The following is a 14,808-nucleotide window of genomic DNA, read 5'->3' as shown; positions in this document are numbered from 1 at the left end:
TACAAACCATAATTGACATTGATGAAATCCCTACATACTATTAGCTAGCTCCCATACAGAGGTCCACATTCACCTCTATCTATCAATTTCTTTACCTCTGTCTCTCTATTTTCTCCATCCCCCTCTCTCCATCTCCACCCCCTCTCTCTTTCTCGCTCTCTTCCTGGAACAGACACACAAGACCCGGTTGTCATAGAAACCTGGCTCTCTCAGTAAACGTACATTTAAGTACACACACACACACACATGCTGTATTTAATAAATACTTAATGGATCTGCTGAGGGGGTTATTATAAGACCACTGACTTACTGACTGGACTGACTGATGTACAGTATTTCTGATAGAAGCTCTGCTGCATGAGTGTGTGTGTTTGTGTGTGCACTTTCTGAATATGAAAACACTCCTCTGCAAATGTCAAAGTCTAACGAGAGAAAGAAGAACAAGATAAATGAAAGAGTGAAAATGGAGGATGAAATATGTACCTTGACATAAGCTTAGGTCAAAGTGCATATTTACAATAACACACAGTAAGAACTCAATCCCACGTCTTCCTTTCCTCCTTTGGCTCTACGGGGATTTGGAAATTTCATTCATCTACAGCTCAACGCATCGGAGAGAAGAAAAAACTAAGGAAGGAACTCATTGACCAGATACTCCTCCTTCTCCCTCCCTCCCTCCCTCTCTTCCCTCTGGTCCATACAAGAGCTTAGCATACAGATGTATCTTGCCTGCATTGTAGGGTCAGAGTTCCCTTCATTCCTTGTTGGGTCAGAGTTCCCTTCCTTCCTTGTAGGGTCAGAGTTCCCTTCCTTCCTTGTAGGGTCAGAGTTCCCTTCCTTCCTTGTAGGGTTAGAGTTCCCTTCCTTCTGGTAGGGTCAGGTTTAGAGTTTCCTGCCTTCCCAGTAGGCCAAGTATGTCCTGACCCTCAAGTATGTCTTGTGTAAAAAACTAAGGAAGAAACTCATTGACCAGATACTCCTCCTTCTCTTAGCATAAATATGTAGGATCTTCATTTGATCACTCTTTTGTTGCACACAGTAACCGACTGAACAGGTTATCTGGTATAATTTCCTTGCTCAACAGTTTGTACACTATAAAAAAAATATAAATTAGGGGCTTATTAAATATTACATCCCCAAAAATGTACATAAAAATGCAGGTTTCTGGTTTTATTTCAATACTTGAATACCTTACTTCATTTTCATTTGTTCAAAAAGCATAACATTTGAACATGTAAATTCAATTCAATATACTGCAAAATCTGAACAATTATTTTTGAGTTAAAATGACAACAATGGACATTGTGTTTAATTGGCTTATAATATTTTAAATCAACTTGCCATGTGGCTCAGTTTTTAGAGGATTGTGGGTACTTTTACACAATGTTACAGTATATGCATGTCTATTTCTATACCAGTATTAAGCAGTTTGTTGTGATATGAGGTGTAATGGATCATGATGAACTGATATCAAAACAGTTGGGCATATTGACGTTCAAAGATGAGATCACACTGCCCACTGGGCACTGCACCCGCCCAATCAGGTCAGATTGTTACCCACTGGGCACTGCACCCGCCCAATCAGGTCAGATTGTTATCGTCGTCCGAAGGGAGAAGACGGATTTGTCGCAGGACATTTTTGTTGTTGACAGTAACACGAATGTCTGAAAGTTGTGCGTGCATCGAAATGTAAGTTGCGTGGGGGGTGGGGGGGGGGGGTATTGTGGTTTTTACATGTTGTGCAATAATAGGTAATTATCACTAATTACTTCATGTTACTTAGATAAGTTTCAGCCATATGTTCTACTGTACTTCTGTTAGTATTATTTAATGTTAGAGTTGCCAATGCTGCTTTACGTATTGTTTATCGTATGTAGTATTATTCCGTACTGCCATAAGCGTTATTATTGCATTGGTTGCACAAGTACTTTTGCAGAAGTGGTTTAATTGTTGTATTGGTAAACATAGTCTTTACATGCACACTCTACCACATCATTTTCCATAGTGGCCTTTATTGTGCTGTCATGGGCGAGCTTCTAGAGTCACCCGAGACAGTTCTTGGAGCTTGCTCATGTGCAGATTAATTTACTATAACGTTTCAGGTAAGACCCAAATGCAGACCATGTTGAAATAACAATGTTTATTACAGCAACAGGGGCAGGAAAACAACAGGTCAAGGCAGGCAGGGGTCGATAATCCAGAGTAGTGGGGCAAAGGTACAGGACGGCAGGCAGGCTCAGGGTCAGGTCAGGCAGGGGTTGATAATCCAGAGTAGTGGGGCAAAGGTACAGGACAGCAGGCAGGCTCAGGGTCAGGTCAGGCAGGGGTCGATAATCCAGAGTAGTGGGGCAAAGGTACAGGACGGCAGGCAGGCTCAGGGTCAGGTCAGCAGGGGTCGATAATCCAGAGTAGTGGGGCAAAGGTACAGGACGGCAGGCAGGCTCAGGGTCAGGTCAGGCAGGGGTCGATAATCCAGAGTAGTGGGGCAAAGGTACAGGACGGCAGGCAGGCTCAGGGTCAGGTCAGGCAGGGGTCGATAATCCAGAGTAGTGGGGCAAAGGTACAGGACGGCAGGCAGGCTCAGGGTCAGGTCAGGCAGAGGTCAATATCGGAAAAAACAGGAACAATCATTTGACAGGAACAGAGGGGGAAAACGCTGGTATGCTTGACGAAACAAAACAAACTGGCAACAGACAAACAGAGAACACAGGTATAAGTACCCAGGGGATAATGGGGAAAATGGGGAAATGGGGAATAATGGGAAAACACCTGGAGGGGGGTGGAGACAAGCACAAAGACAGGTGAAACAGATCAGGGCGTGACATTTACGGCCCTGTGGCGCCAGGGCAGATCTGATAAGGTCTCAGCCTGGCAGATTCTCACACAAGGCTGGAGAGAGAAGGTACCGTAAATCTTGACCCTTTGTCAATCCAAGTAATTCGTTTCTCTCTCTCTCTCTAAGAGGTGAACGTTTAAGTTTATGTTTATATTGATGCTGTGTTTATACCCCTTTATATACATGTTGTAAGTGTAATGTCATTTCACATTTATTCATGTACACTACCGGTCAAAAGTTTTAGAACACCTACTACTGCAAAGGTTTTTCTTTATTTTTTACTATTTTCTACATTGTAGAATAATAGTGAAGACATCAAAACTATGAAATAACACATATGGAATCATGTAGTAACCAAAAAAGTGTTAAACAAATCAAAATATATTTGAGATTGTCACGACTTCTACCGAAGTTGATGCCCCTCCTTGTTCGGGTGGTGTTCGGCGATCGACGTCACCGGCCTTCTAGCCATCATTGATCAGTTTTTGATTTTCCATTGGTTTTGTCTGGTCTCTTTACACACCTGTTTCATATCCCAGTAATTATATGTTGTGTATTTAACCCTCTGCTTCCCCTCATTTCTCTGTCGGTGATTGTTTGTTTGTTATGTACGTGTTGTTTCTGTATCGGTGTGCGACGGGTTATTGTTTTACCCGGATTATTTTTCTACGTTGGTTTGGAAATAAATACTCAATTTTTTAACCACTCTGTTTTCTCCTGTGCCTGACTTCCCTGCCACCTACATACAGGGACTATGACAGAATCACCGACCAATTTTTTGAAGTCAGCAGGAGAAGATATCCCGGACAGGGAGGTGGAGGAGCGCATCCAGAAGAATGCAGAGAGACTATCACATCTATGCGCTGCTATGGATTGCGCTGTTCTGCTGATGGACCGCTTGGAGAGACGGGAGATTCAGCCAGCGCCTCCACCAGCCCAACCGGGGTCGATCCAAAACGCCCCTTGTCAACCTGAACCGGGTGGTATCCGTCTAGCCATGCCTCGGGGTTACGACGGAAGTACTACCAACTGCCGGGGTTTCCTGCTCCAATTAGAACTTTTTCTGGCCACGGTCCACCCAGTCCCATCAGACCGTGAGAAGATTTTCGCCCTCGTCTCGTGCCTCACCGGGAGAGCCCTGGAATGGGCCAGCGCTATGGTTGAAGGAGGAGATTTTTCTACGTTGGTTTTGGAAATAAATACTCAATTTTTTAACCACTCTGTTTTCTCCTGCGCCTGACTTCCCTGCCACCTACATACACGGACTATGACAGAGATTCTTCAAATAGCCACCCTTTGCCTTGATGACAGCTTTGCACACTCTTGGCATTATCTTTTTTTTAGTTTACCTTTATTTAACTAGGCAAGTCAGTTAAGAACAAATTCTTATTTTCAATGACGGCCTAGGAACAGTGGGTAAACTGCCTTGTTCAGGGGCAGAACGACAGATTCTGACCTTGTCAGCTTGGGGATTTGATCTAGCAACCTTCAGGTTACTAGTCCAACACTCTAACCACGAGGCTATCTGCCAACCCATCTAAACCAGCTTCATGAGTTAGTCACCTGGAATGCATTTCAATTAACAGGTGTGCCTTCTTAAAAGTTAATTTGTGGAATTTCATTCCTTCTTAATGTATTTGAGCCAATCAGTTGTGTTGTCACAAGGTAGGGGGTTATACAGAAGATAGCCCTATTAAGTCTATATTATGGCAAGAACAGCTCAAATTAGCAAAGAAACGACAGTCCATCATTACTTTAAGACATGAAGGTCAGTCAATATGGAACATTTCAAGAACTTTTACATTTTCTTCAAGTGCAGTCACAAAAACCATCAAGCACTACGATGAAACTGTCTTTCATGAGGACCGCCACAGGGATTTAAGACCCAGAGTTACCTCTGCTGCAGAGGATAAGTTCATTAGATTTACCAGCCTCAGAAATTGCAGCCCAAATAAATGCTTCACAGAATTCAAATAACATACACATCTCAACATCCACTGTTTAGAGGAGACTGTGTGAATCAGGCCTTCATTGTCGAATTGCTGCAAAGAAACCACAACTAAAGGACACCAATAAGAAGAGAGACTTGCTTGGGCCAAGAAAAACGAGCAATGGACAATAGACCAGTGGAAATTTGTCCTTTGGTCTGGAGTCCAAAATTGACATTTTTGGTTCAAACCACCGGGTCTTTGTGAGATGCGGTGTGGGTGAACGGATGATCTGTGCATGTGCATTTCCCACCGTAAAGCATGGAGGAGGAGGTGTTAATATGTGGGTTTGCTTTGCTGGTGACACTGCCTGTGATTGATTTAGAATTCAAGGCATACTTAACCAGTATGGCTACCACAGCATTCTGCAGCGATACGCCTTCCCATCTGGTTTGGGCTTAGTGGGACTATCATTTGTTTTTCAACAGGACAATGACCCAACACACCTCTAGGCTGTGTACTGGCTATTTTACCAAGAAGGAAAGTGATGGAGTGCTGCATCAAATGACCTGGCCTCCACAATCCCCCGACCTCAACCAAATTGAGATGGTTTGGGATGAGTAGGACCGCAGAAGGAAGGAAAAGCATCCAACAAGTGGTCAGCATATGCGGGAATTCCTTCAAGACTGTTGGAAAAGCATTCCAGTTGAAGCTGGCTGAGAGAATGCCAAGAGTCTGCAAAGCTGTCATCAAGGCAAAGGGTGGCTATTTAAAAAATATCAAATATATTTAGATTTGTTAAACTTTTTTTGGTTACTACATGATTCCATATGTGTTATTTCATAGTGTTGATGTCTTCACTATTATTCTACAATGTAGAAAATAGTAAAATTCATAAAAATCCTTGAATGAGTAAGTGTTCTAAAACTTTTGACCGGTAATGTATATTGCATAGTTATAACTCTTAACTAATGTGTGCCTATCATTGTCTTACAGAAGCACAACAATAAGATTCCAATTCATTCAGATTCCCAAAAACCGTATAAACATCCTCAAATGGAAACAGCTGTGTCTGTGTGTGTGTGGTGGTGACTATCAAGAGTACAGTGATGGGCCTCAACGTAATGCTCTAACCGGACAGCACTATAGAGGGCAGAACCAAACTAATCAGTTTTACAGTTGAAGTCGGAAGTTTACATATACATTTAATAAACTCAGTTTTTCACAATTCCTGCGATAAAAATTCTCTGTCTTGGGTCAGTGAGGATCACCATTTTATTTTAAGAATGTGAAATTTACATACACTCAATTAGCATTTGGTAGCATTGCCTTTAAATTGTTTAACTTGGGTCAAACGTTTCTGGTAGCCTTCCACAAGCTACCCACAATAAGTTGGGTGAATTTGGCCCATTCCTCCTGACAGAACTGGTGTAACTGAGTCAGGTTTGTAGGCCTCCTTGCTCGCACACGCCTTTTCAGTTCTGCCCACAAATGTTCTATAGGATTGAGGTCAGGCTTTGTGATGGCCACTCCAATACCTTGACTTTGTTGTCCTTAAGCCATTTTGCCACAACTTTGGAAGAATGCTTGGGGTCATTGTCCATTTGGAAGACCCATTTGCGACCAAGCTTTAACTTCCTGACTGATGTCTTGAGATGTTGCTTCAATATATCCACATAATTTTCCTCCTCATGATGCCATCTATTTTATGAAGTGCACCAGTCCCTCCTGCAGCAAAGCACCAAAAACACATGATGCTGCCACCCCCATGCTTCACGGTTGGGATGGTGTTCTTCGGCTTGCAAGCTTCCCCCTTTTTCCTCCAAACATAACGATGGTCATTATGGCCAAACAGTTCTTTTTTTGTTTCATCAGACCAGATGACATTTCTCCAAAAAGTATGATCTTTGTCCCCATGTGCAGTTGCAAACCGTAGTCTGGCTTTTTTATGGCAGTTTTGGAGGTGTTGCTTCTTCCTTGCAGAGGGGCCTTGTTTCACTGGACTTGTTTTACTGTGGATATAGATAGTGTTGTACCTGTTTCCTCCAGCATCTTCACAAGGTCCTTTGCTGTTGTTCTGGGATTGATTTGCACTTTTCACACCAAGGTACGTTCATCTCTAGGAGACAGAACGCGTCTCCTTCCTGAGCGGTATGACGGCTTCGTGGTCCCATGGTGTTTATGCTTGCGTACTATTGTTTGTACAGATGAACGTGGTACCTTCAGCCGTTTGGAAATTGCTCCCAAGGATGAACCAGACTTGTGGAGGTCTACAATTTGTTTTCTGAGGTCTGGGCTGATTTCTTTTGATTTTCCCATGATGTCAAGCAAAGAGGCACTGAGTTTGAAGGTAGGCCTGGAAATACATCCACAGGTACACCACCAATTGACTCAAATGACGCCAATTAGCCTATCAGAAGCTTCTAAAGCCATGACATCATTTTCTGGAATTTTCCAAGCTGTTTAAAGGCACAGTCAATTTAGTGTATGTAAACTTCTGACCCACTGGAATTGTGACACAGTGAATTATAAGTGAAATAATCTGTCTGTAAACAATTGTTGTAAAAATGACTTGTGTCAATCACAAAGTAGATGTCCTATCCGACTTGCCAAAACTATAGTTTGTTAACAAGAAATTTGTGGAGTGGTTAAAAAACTAGTTTTAATGACTCCAACCTAAGTGTATGTAAACTTCCGACTTCAATTGAATGTATATAGCGGGTGAGGGCATTCACAGCTGACCGCTTAGACTGGTGAGGGCATACCAGCCAAGTGTTTTTATGTGGTCCTTTTAGACGGATTTAGTTACCAACAGTTTTTCACATGGTCCGTCATTTCTCCGGATTTAGCGACCAATATTTTTTACATGGTCCTTCAAGCTGGATTCTGATCCGCTATAGTTGAGATGAAGTACCCAGCAAATGAGTTGTTTCCATGCCCCAGGATGCAGACGAGTTATCCTGCATCCCTAAGATGTATGAGACGCCTGTCACCACCCACCTCAGCCCATACGAGGTCCTACACACCTCTCTCATCTAAGAGCCTACCAGCCCTGCTCCAGGCCTCCTCAGTGGTCAGGGAGTAACCACACCCTCACCAGTTGGGAGCTGATGAGGGACTACGAGTACCTGCATCATGAGCAGCAAGAGATCAGGGAGCGTACTCTTGGACCACCCGGCCTGAGTCACCGCTGTGGGAGCACTCTTACCACCCCCGCTACTCTTACCACCATTGCTCAAGGCCTTCCCGGCTATGATGGTACTCCCTGAGTCGGCCCGGCAACTCTCCTGAGAGACACTACTCCAGGCCCTCCGGGTTCCTCCACGGAACCATTGGGACCCCCACTACATCCTGAGGTGGCCTAGCTATTCAACAGATCTTTGTCGCTACAGGCCCCCCCGGCTGGAATCTACGTTGTATATGCCCGAGTGTCGGGAGCGCCACCTCCCCCCAGAGGCGGTCGAGTTGCTCTCCCGACCGACGTCCCTCTAAGCCCCCCCCCCGGCCAGAGGCACAGGAGCGTAGGGTCCATTTCTGCTCTCCAGAGTGGCCTAGCTCTCAAGCAGATGAAGACAACTCCAGAGTGCACAGTCCATGACACCAAGGTCTGCACCCTCCTCAGCCAGCTCCTCCAGTAGCCACATGACTGGAGACTCCCGCTCCAGTCATGGAGCCACAGCCAGCCGCTGCCATGGGACCTGTTCTGGTTGCCGTTGCGGAGTCTTCCTTTCCTCCCAGTGGGAATACCCTGCTAGTAGAGGCAGACGCTCGGGTGCCCGAGGTTCGACTGTCTTCAACCCTGGAACCTTCAGCCACAAATACCCCTGCTCTCACCCCTGCTCCTCACAGCTCCTGGCCCAGAGTGCAAGCCCACGTTGAATTTGTTGCCCGCTCCTTGGAAGGAGCCACAGCCTGCAGCTACTGCAGAGGCCAAGTACATGCCAGACATTGAGGCATCTCCAGTCACAGCCTGGTGGGACCTTCTGATCCCAGGCCTGGAGCCCCTGCTGTCCCCACCTGCTAGCACCGTGGTAGTTCCAGCCCCGAGGATCTTGCTACCTCCAGATATTGCTTCAGGTGACCTGCCAGACATCACCACAGGTGATCCACCAGAAATCACCCCTGATGTCTGCCCTGACCTAGTTGTCCAGCTCCATTCCTTCCTGGTAGGGTCAGGTCAGAGTTCCCTTCCTTCCTGGTAGGGTCAGAGTTCCATTCCTTCCCAGTAGGTTTACAATTCCTTTCCTTTCCGGTAGGTTTTGAGTTCCCTTCCCACCTGGTAGGGTTAGAGTTACAGTTTTGGGCCAACCTGGCAGGTGAACCGTGTCCAGGCTTTGAGTTTATTGCCACTCAAGTAGGTCCAGTGTATCCTGCCTGCATGGTAGGGTCAGAGTTCCCTTCCTTCTTTGTAGGGTTAGAGTTCCCTTCCTTCTGGTAGGGTCAGGTTTAGAGTTTCCTGCCTTCCCAGTAGGCCAAGTATGTCCTGACCTTCAAGTATGTCTTGTGTAAAAAACTAAGGAAGAAACTCATTGACCAGATACTCCTCCTTCTCTTAGCATAAATATGTAGGATCTTCATTTGAACACTCTTTTGTTGCACACAGTAACCCACTGAACAGGTCATCTGGTAAAATTTCATTGCTCAACAGTTTGTACACTATAAAAAAAATAACCCAAGGCTTAGTATATATTATCCCCCCAAAAATGTACATAGAAATGCAGGTTTCTGTTTTTACTTCAATATTTCAATACCTTACTTCATTTTTATATGTTCAAAAAGCATAACACCCGCTATAAGTATACAGAGAGAGCATTCACAGCCGACGCTCAGACGGGTGAGGGCATACCAGCCAACCATTTTTACGTGGTCCTTCTGGCCGGATTTAGTGACCAACAGTTGTTTACATGGGCCCGTCATTTCTCCGGATTTAGTGACCAATAGTTTTTACAAATATTAAACAATATGACACGATCACTGAAAGTAACTAATCAAAAAGATGAAGTAAATCTAACGGATTATAACATTTTTTGGAATTGATAAAATTATGTTGGATCTAAGCAATTTTTTAGATGCTGGACTTAATATATTTAGTGTTTGTGAAACACCAAAAGTTAAGTATATTATACATCAAAATATCCCATGTTGGAAATACTCAGAAACCTGATGTAAATAGTTGACTCATTTTTTCAAACTAGAACTAACACGATATTTTTTACAGTGTAGAGGACAAATGTGTTTTGGTTCTGGAGAGCAATCCATTTGACTGCTGAAGAGAGAGAAAAGCTAAAAATTATTGAAAGGGAAAGAGAGAAAAGAAGGAGAGAAAGAGGGAGAGAAAGAGGGATTCATGGAGAGTTCACTCAGTCCAATTTTCCTTTCATTCTACATCCACAGCTCAATTACAGCTTATAGAGTCCTGGCTTGTTAACAAAGTGTTAGCCTACCTGTCAGACCTTTACAAAAAACAAAAACAAAACAAATGTGAAAAAAAACACATCGTTTACATTTACTTTGTTTACAAACATTGGAGTAAAACAAGCTTATATTTTGGGTTCTGATGGGGTACGACAGTTGAACTAAGCTCGTTAGAGATTTATACGTTATATTCTACAAGAATCAATGGGTACATATCATTAATTTATAAGTCCAAAAATAGATGTAGCAACTAAGGATTGCTACTTTAACAGGCAGTGACCTTCATACAGCAGCAGAACTAGAGTGTGATTCAATAACCTGCCCCCCAAAAATATATTCTGTCCACTGTTCCACGAATGTCCCACAAAATCATTCCCATGTCCCGCATTTTGGCTTTTAGATGCGGTCACCATAAGTTCACCGGTGTAAACATTGCTACTGCAACATGTCAAAACCATCTTTTCACATGTGAAGAGAATAACATTATTTCAACCCCACATGTGAATCTGCAAATTTGATTTTCACATGATTGTTTTTCACATGTGAACTTGTGAAACTGCTAATTTGACTTTCACTTTCAAATGTGGAATTGCAAGTTCACATGTGAAGTAAAAATATGTTATTCTCCTTACATGTGAAAAGGTGGTGTTAATATGTGAAGTCTACATTTAATACATGGAAAAATATGGTTTCAAGTGTGAAATTGAAGCTCAACATGTGAAAACAGCTATTTCACATGTGAAAACATTACGGAGAGTACAATGTCTCACACAGTATCTCTATCTCACATACACACACGCACGCACACACACACACACACACACACACACGCTCACACACACACGCTCTCACACACACGCTCTCACACACACACACACGCACACACGCTCACACGCTCACACGCACACACACACACACACACACACACACACACACACACACACACACACACACACACACACACACACACACACACACACACACACACACACACACACACAGCTAATATAGAAAACCACACAGAACCAAGAGATATAAAATATCAGATACCAGCAGTACCACATAGCTAAAACACTCCAACTCCTAGACCTAGAATGACAAAGCTGGAACCACATAGATAGAACCATTGGGCTAGATCACTCCAGCTCCTAGACCCAAACAATCGTAGATTGAAGCAAGGTGAGCCCGGTGCAGGGGTCTAGATTAGAAGTATAGGGGGTTTAGGAGCTGGAGGTAAGGGAGGTTAGAGTGGAGAGACTGCCTACCTTTCTCGAGTGTCCCTGTGAGGAAGCGGTAGAAAAATCGAAAGACTTTGGTCAGCTGTCGCTTGCATCTCTTCCTGCAATGGCTCATCTTGACTCTGTAGTGGCTAACGATAGTCACAAATGTTGGGGTAAACGCGAGTGTTGGGGGGTATCGACTAGGCAGAAAACAAGTGAAAAGAGGAAAGGAAGTAAAGGGGGCGTAAAGTGTAGCTGCTTGCTGCTCCTCTCTCGCTCGCTCGCTCTCTCTCTCGCTCTCCTCCTCTCTCTCCGTTTATTCGTGGCTCCACCTGTAGGACTATAGACTGTTAATCAAAAACAGTGTTCTGTCTCCTCCCCTTTATCCTTTGAGAATCCCCTCACTCAATCTGATTGGCTGGGAGGAGAGTGGTAGAAAATTCCGGACCAACTGACTTGTACTACACAACTACTCTTGAGTGACAGGTTGTTTTCCTCTCCTATTTTCTCTCCTCTACTCTTTCTCTTTTCTTCTCTTCTCTTGTTCCTCCAGTTACTTTTTATTTTCTCCTTCTCGTCTTTCTCCTATTGTTTCCCTTTACTTGCTGCTTTCAAAGAAACAAACACTGCCTGGGAGGTTTGTTTTGGTGCGAGCCAGCAGGAGAGTAAGTGTGCCTGCCTGTTGTGTTTGTGTGTGTGTGTGTATTTGTGCCAGAGGGAGGGTAAGTAATGCGACGGGGAGAAACAAAGCAAACACGGCAATTAGCGCCACGCACCACTCTCCTCTCCTTCCTCCCTCTCGCATATTTCTCTCTTGCTCTCTCTCTCTATCTATCTTATTCATCTCCTCTCTTCTCTTCTTCTCTCCTGGTGTACAGATTTATCATCTTAACTTGAGCCAGTTTGCTACAGCAGGAAAATAATCCCGCAGTAACAGGACAATATTATGTGGATTATAATTAAATTACATTTTTGTAGGGGTTGATACATTTTTTGCTAAGGCAAATCAAGTCTGACATTTTAAAGTGGAAATTACAAACTTTAGAAGCCTTTTTAAACCTTGAATACAGTACAAGTTAGCATTTCCTGCTGTGCAGGAACCTTCTCAGCAACAAAAGAGTGATCAAATTAAGATCCTAAATCTGTACCCTAAACTCTAGTATGGACCAGAGGGAAGAGAATGAGGGAGGGAGGGAGAAGGAGGAGAATCTGGCCAATGAGTTCCTTCTTTAATTTTTTTTCTTCTCTCCGATGCATTGAGCGGTAGATGAATGATAGGTCCAAAGCCCAGTAGGGCCAAAGGAGGAGAGGAAGACGGGGAGTGAGTTCTCCCTCTACAAGTAGTACAGTAGCGGAAACCCCAGTAGAGAGAGGAGTGGAGGAGAAGGAGAGGGGGAATACGTTTTTCCACTTGTAATAGTAATGCCAGTTGATGGAGAAAAATAATGAGAGATATACTAGTATCAGTCTGTCAGACGAGAGGACTAGGGTTCTAATCCTCTAAAGACCGCCATCTCTCTTGCTCCCGTTCTCTTTCTCTGTCACACATCTGTCTTCTCTTCTCCTTTCTCTCTTACTCTTTCGCTCCTGTCCTCTCAGTCCCTGACCCATCACTCAGTCAGTACAGTGGAAAAAAACAGAACTCAGTTGAAGTCTCCCTCGCATTCTAGTAGACCCTGCTTTCACCTCTCATTTTATCTCTCTCTGTCTATCTAGTTAGGTAGACTAGAGGATATTCCGTTGGGCCAGTAACCAAAAGGTCGCTGGTTTGAATACCCAAGCCGACAAGTGTGCCCTTGAGCAAGGCACTTAACCCTAATTTGCTCCAGGTCCGCTGTAGTACTATGGCTGACCCTGTAAAGCAACACATTTCACTGCACCTATCTGGCGTATGTGACCATAAAACATTCTCTCTCAGCTGAATTAGAGCTGATTATGGTTGCCAAGGCAACCACAGATTTCCCCCCAAAAAGCTTTGCCAACTTTTGCTAGAAGAGCGACTGAGATGATGTTGATCAATGCTGACTATTGAAAACTCTGATGTATGCACTCACTCTTTCTATCTTAGTACAACTTTAATTCACACAAGCATGCAAACACACACGTATGCAAGCACACATACAGCGTCAGAGTATGATCTGATGATAATGTAGGTAGTTAATATTTGATGGACTCTGCTATGCCCTGAGGCAAATCCAGGAGAGAGTGAAAGGACTACCCAGCATTCATCTCTCTCTCTCTCTCTCGCTCTCTCAGAACAACAGACAGTGACTGAATCAGAATGCCAACATCCGACCTCAGGTTAGTGGAGAGTGATTGTCCCAGGTGAAGCTTCAACTGCTTTTCAATTAGTTAATAACCACCAGTACAGACATAGACACAGAGTCAAACACACCGACAAAGGTTTGACAAAATCTGTGCAGGAAGATAGGAGTGAGAACCAACATGTGGTGTGTGTGGGGACCGAGAGGTATGTTTGTGGGGGGCCTGGAGGTGTTTTTCTTCTAACTGTGTGACACATGTACAGGAGACGAGCCAAAACACAGCGGCCAGCTCTCAGTCTGCGCAGTGTGTGAGTCACCACAAAGACTTACAGGGTGAGAGGCATATTGAGACAGGTTTTGCCTAAATAGAGAGAACAAGAAGAACTCACAGACCCCCCAGGGACCCCCCGCCCCCCCGCGCACACACACACAAACCTGAACACATGGCCATAACCAACAGACATGGTAATAATCTATCCTTTCCTCCAGTTCTCTTCGAAATCAAATTGTATTTGTCACGTGCGCCGAATTCAAGGGGTGGACTTTACCATGAAATGCTTGCTTACGAGCCCTTCCCAATGATGGAGAGTAAAATAAATAAATCATAAAACATAAAAATAGTAAGACAAGAGGAATAAATACACAAGAATGAAGTTATATACAGGGAGTACCAGTAACAGATAGAAGGTATTTGAGGTAGATATGTACATGAGGCAGGTCACCGGTGACACAAGTCAGTGGCCAGACACGCCTCCAACTTAATCGTCAAGTTTGCAGACGTCACAACAGTTGTAGGCCTGATTACCAACAATGACGAGACAGCCTACAGGGAGGAGGTGAGGGCCCTGGCGGAGTGGTGCCAGGAAAATAACCTCTTCCTCAAGTCAGCAAAACAAAGGAGGTGATCGTGGACTTCAGGAAACAGCAGAGGGAGCACGCCCCTATCCATGCCAATGGGACCGCAGTGCAGAAGGTGAAAAGCTTCAAGTTCCTTGGCGTACACATCACTGACTATCTAAAATGGTCCAAACACACAGACAGTGTGCTGCAGAAGGCGCAACAGTGCCTCTTCAACCTCAGAAGGCTGAAAAAATGTGTCTTGGCCCCTAAGACCCTCACAAACATTTACAGATGCACAATTGAGA

The 14,808-nt window shown here is 44.1% G+C and overlaps 1 protein-coding gene across 1 annotated transcript in view; it reads right to left on the bottom strand.

The window, feature by feature from the left end:
• LOC106604421 (Kv channel-interacting protein 2) overlaps nt 1–12,315 on the bottom strand; it is a 118,757-nt gene extending 106,442 nt beyond the window's left edge. Inside the window, exon 1 of the mRNA XM_014199048.2 lies at nt 11,445–12,315. Within this exon, the coding sequence (XP_014054523.1) occupies nt 11,445–11,532 (88 nt within the window). The 5' untranslated portion in view covers nt 11,533–12,315. The remainder of the gene's footprint in view (nt 1–11,444) is intronic.
• Between the last annotated feature and the right edge of the window lie 2,493 nt (nt 12,316–14,808).

This window comes from Salmo salar, chromosome ssa01 (genome assembly GCF_905237065.1).
Source record: "Salmo salar chromosome ssa01, Ssal_v3.1, whole genome shotgun sequence".
Classification (NCBI taxonomy): Eukaryota; Metazoa; Chordata; class Actinopteri; order Salmoniformes; family Salmonidae; genus Salmo; species Salmo salar.
This window is presented reverse-complemented; position numbering and strand designations above follow the sequence as displayed.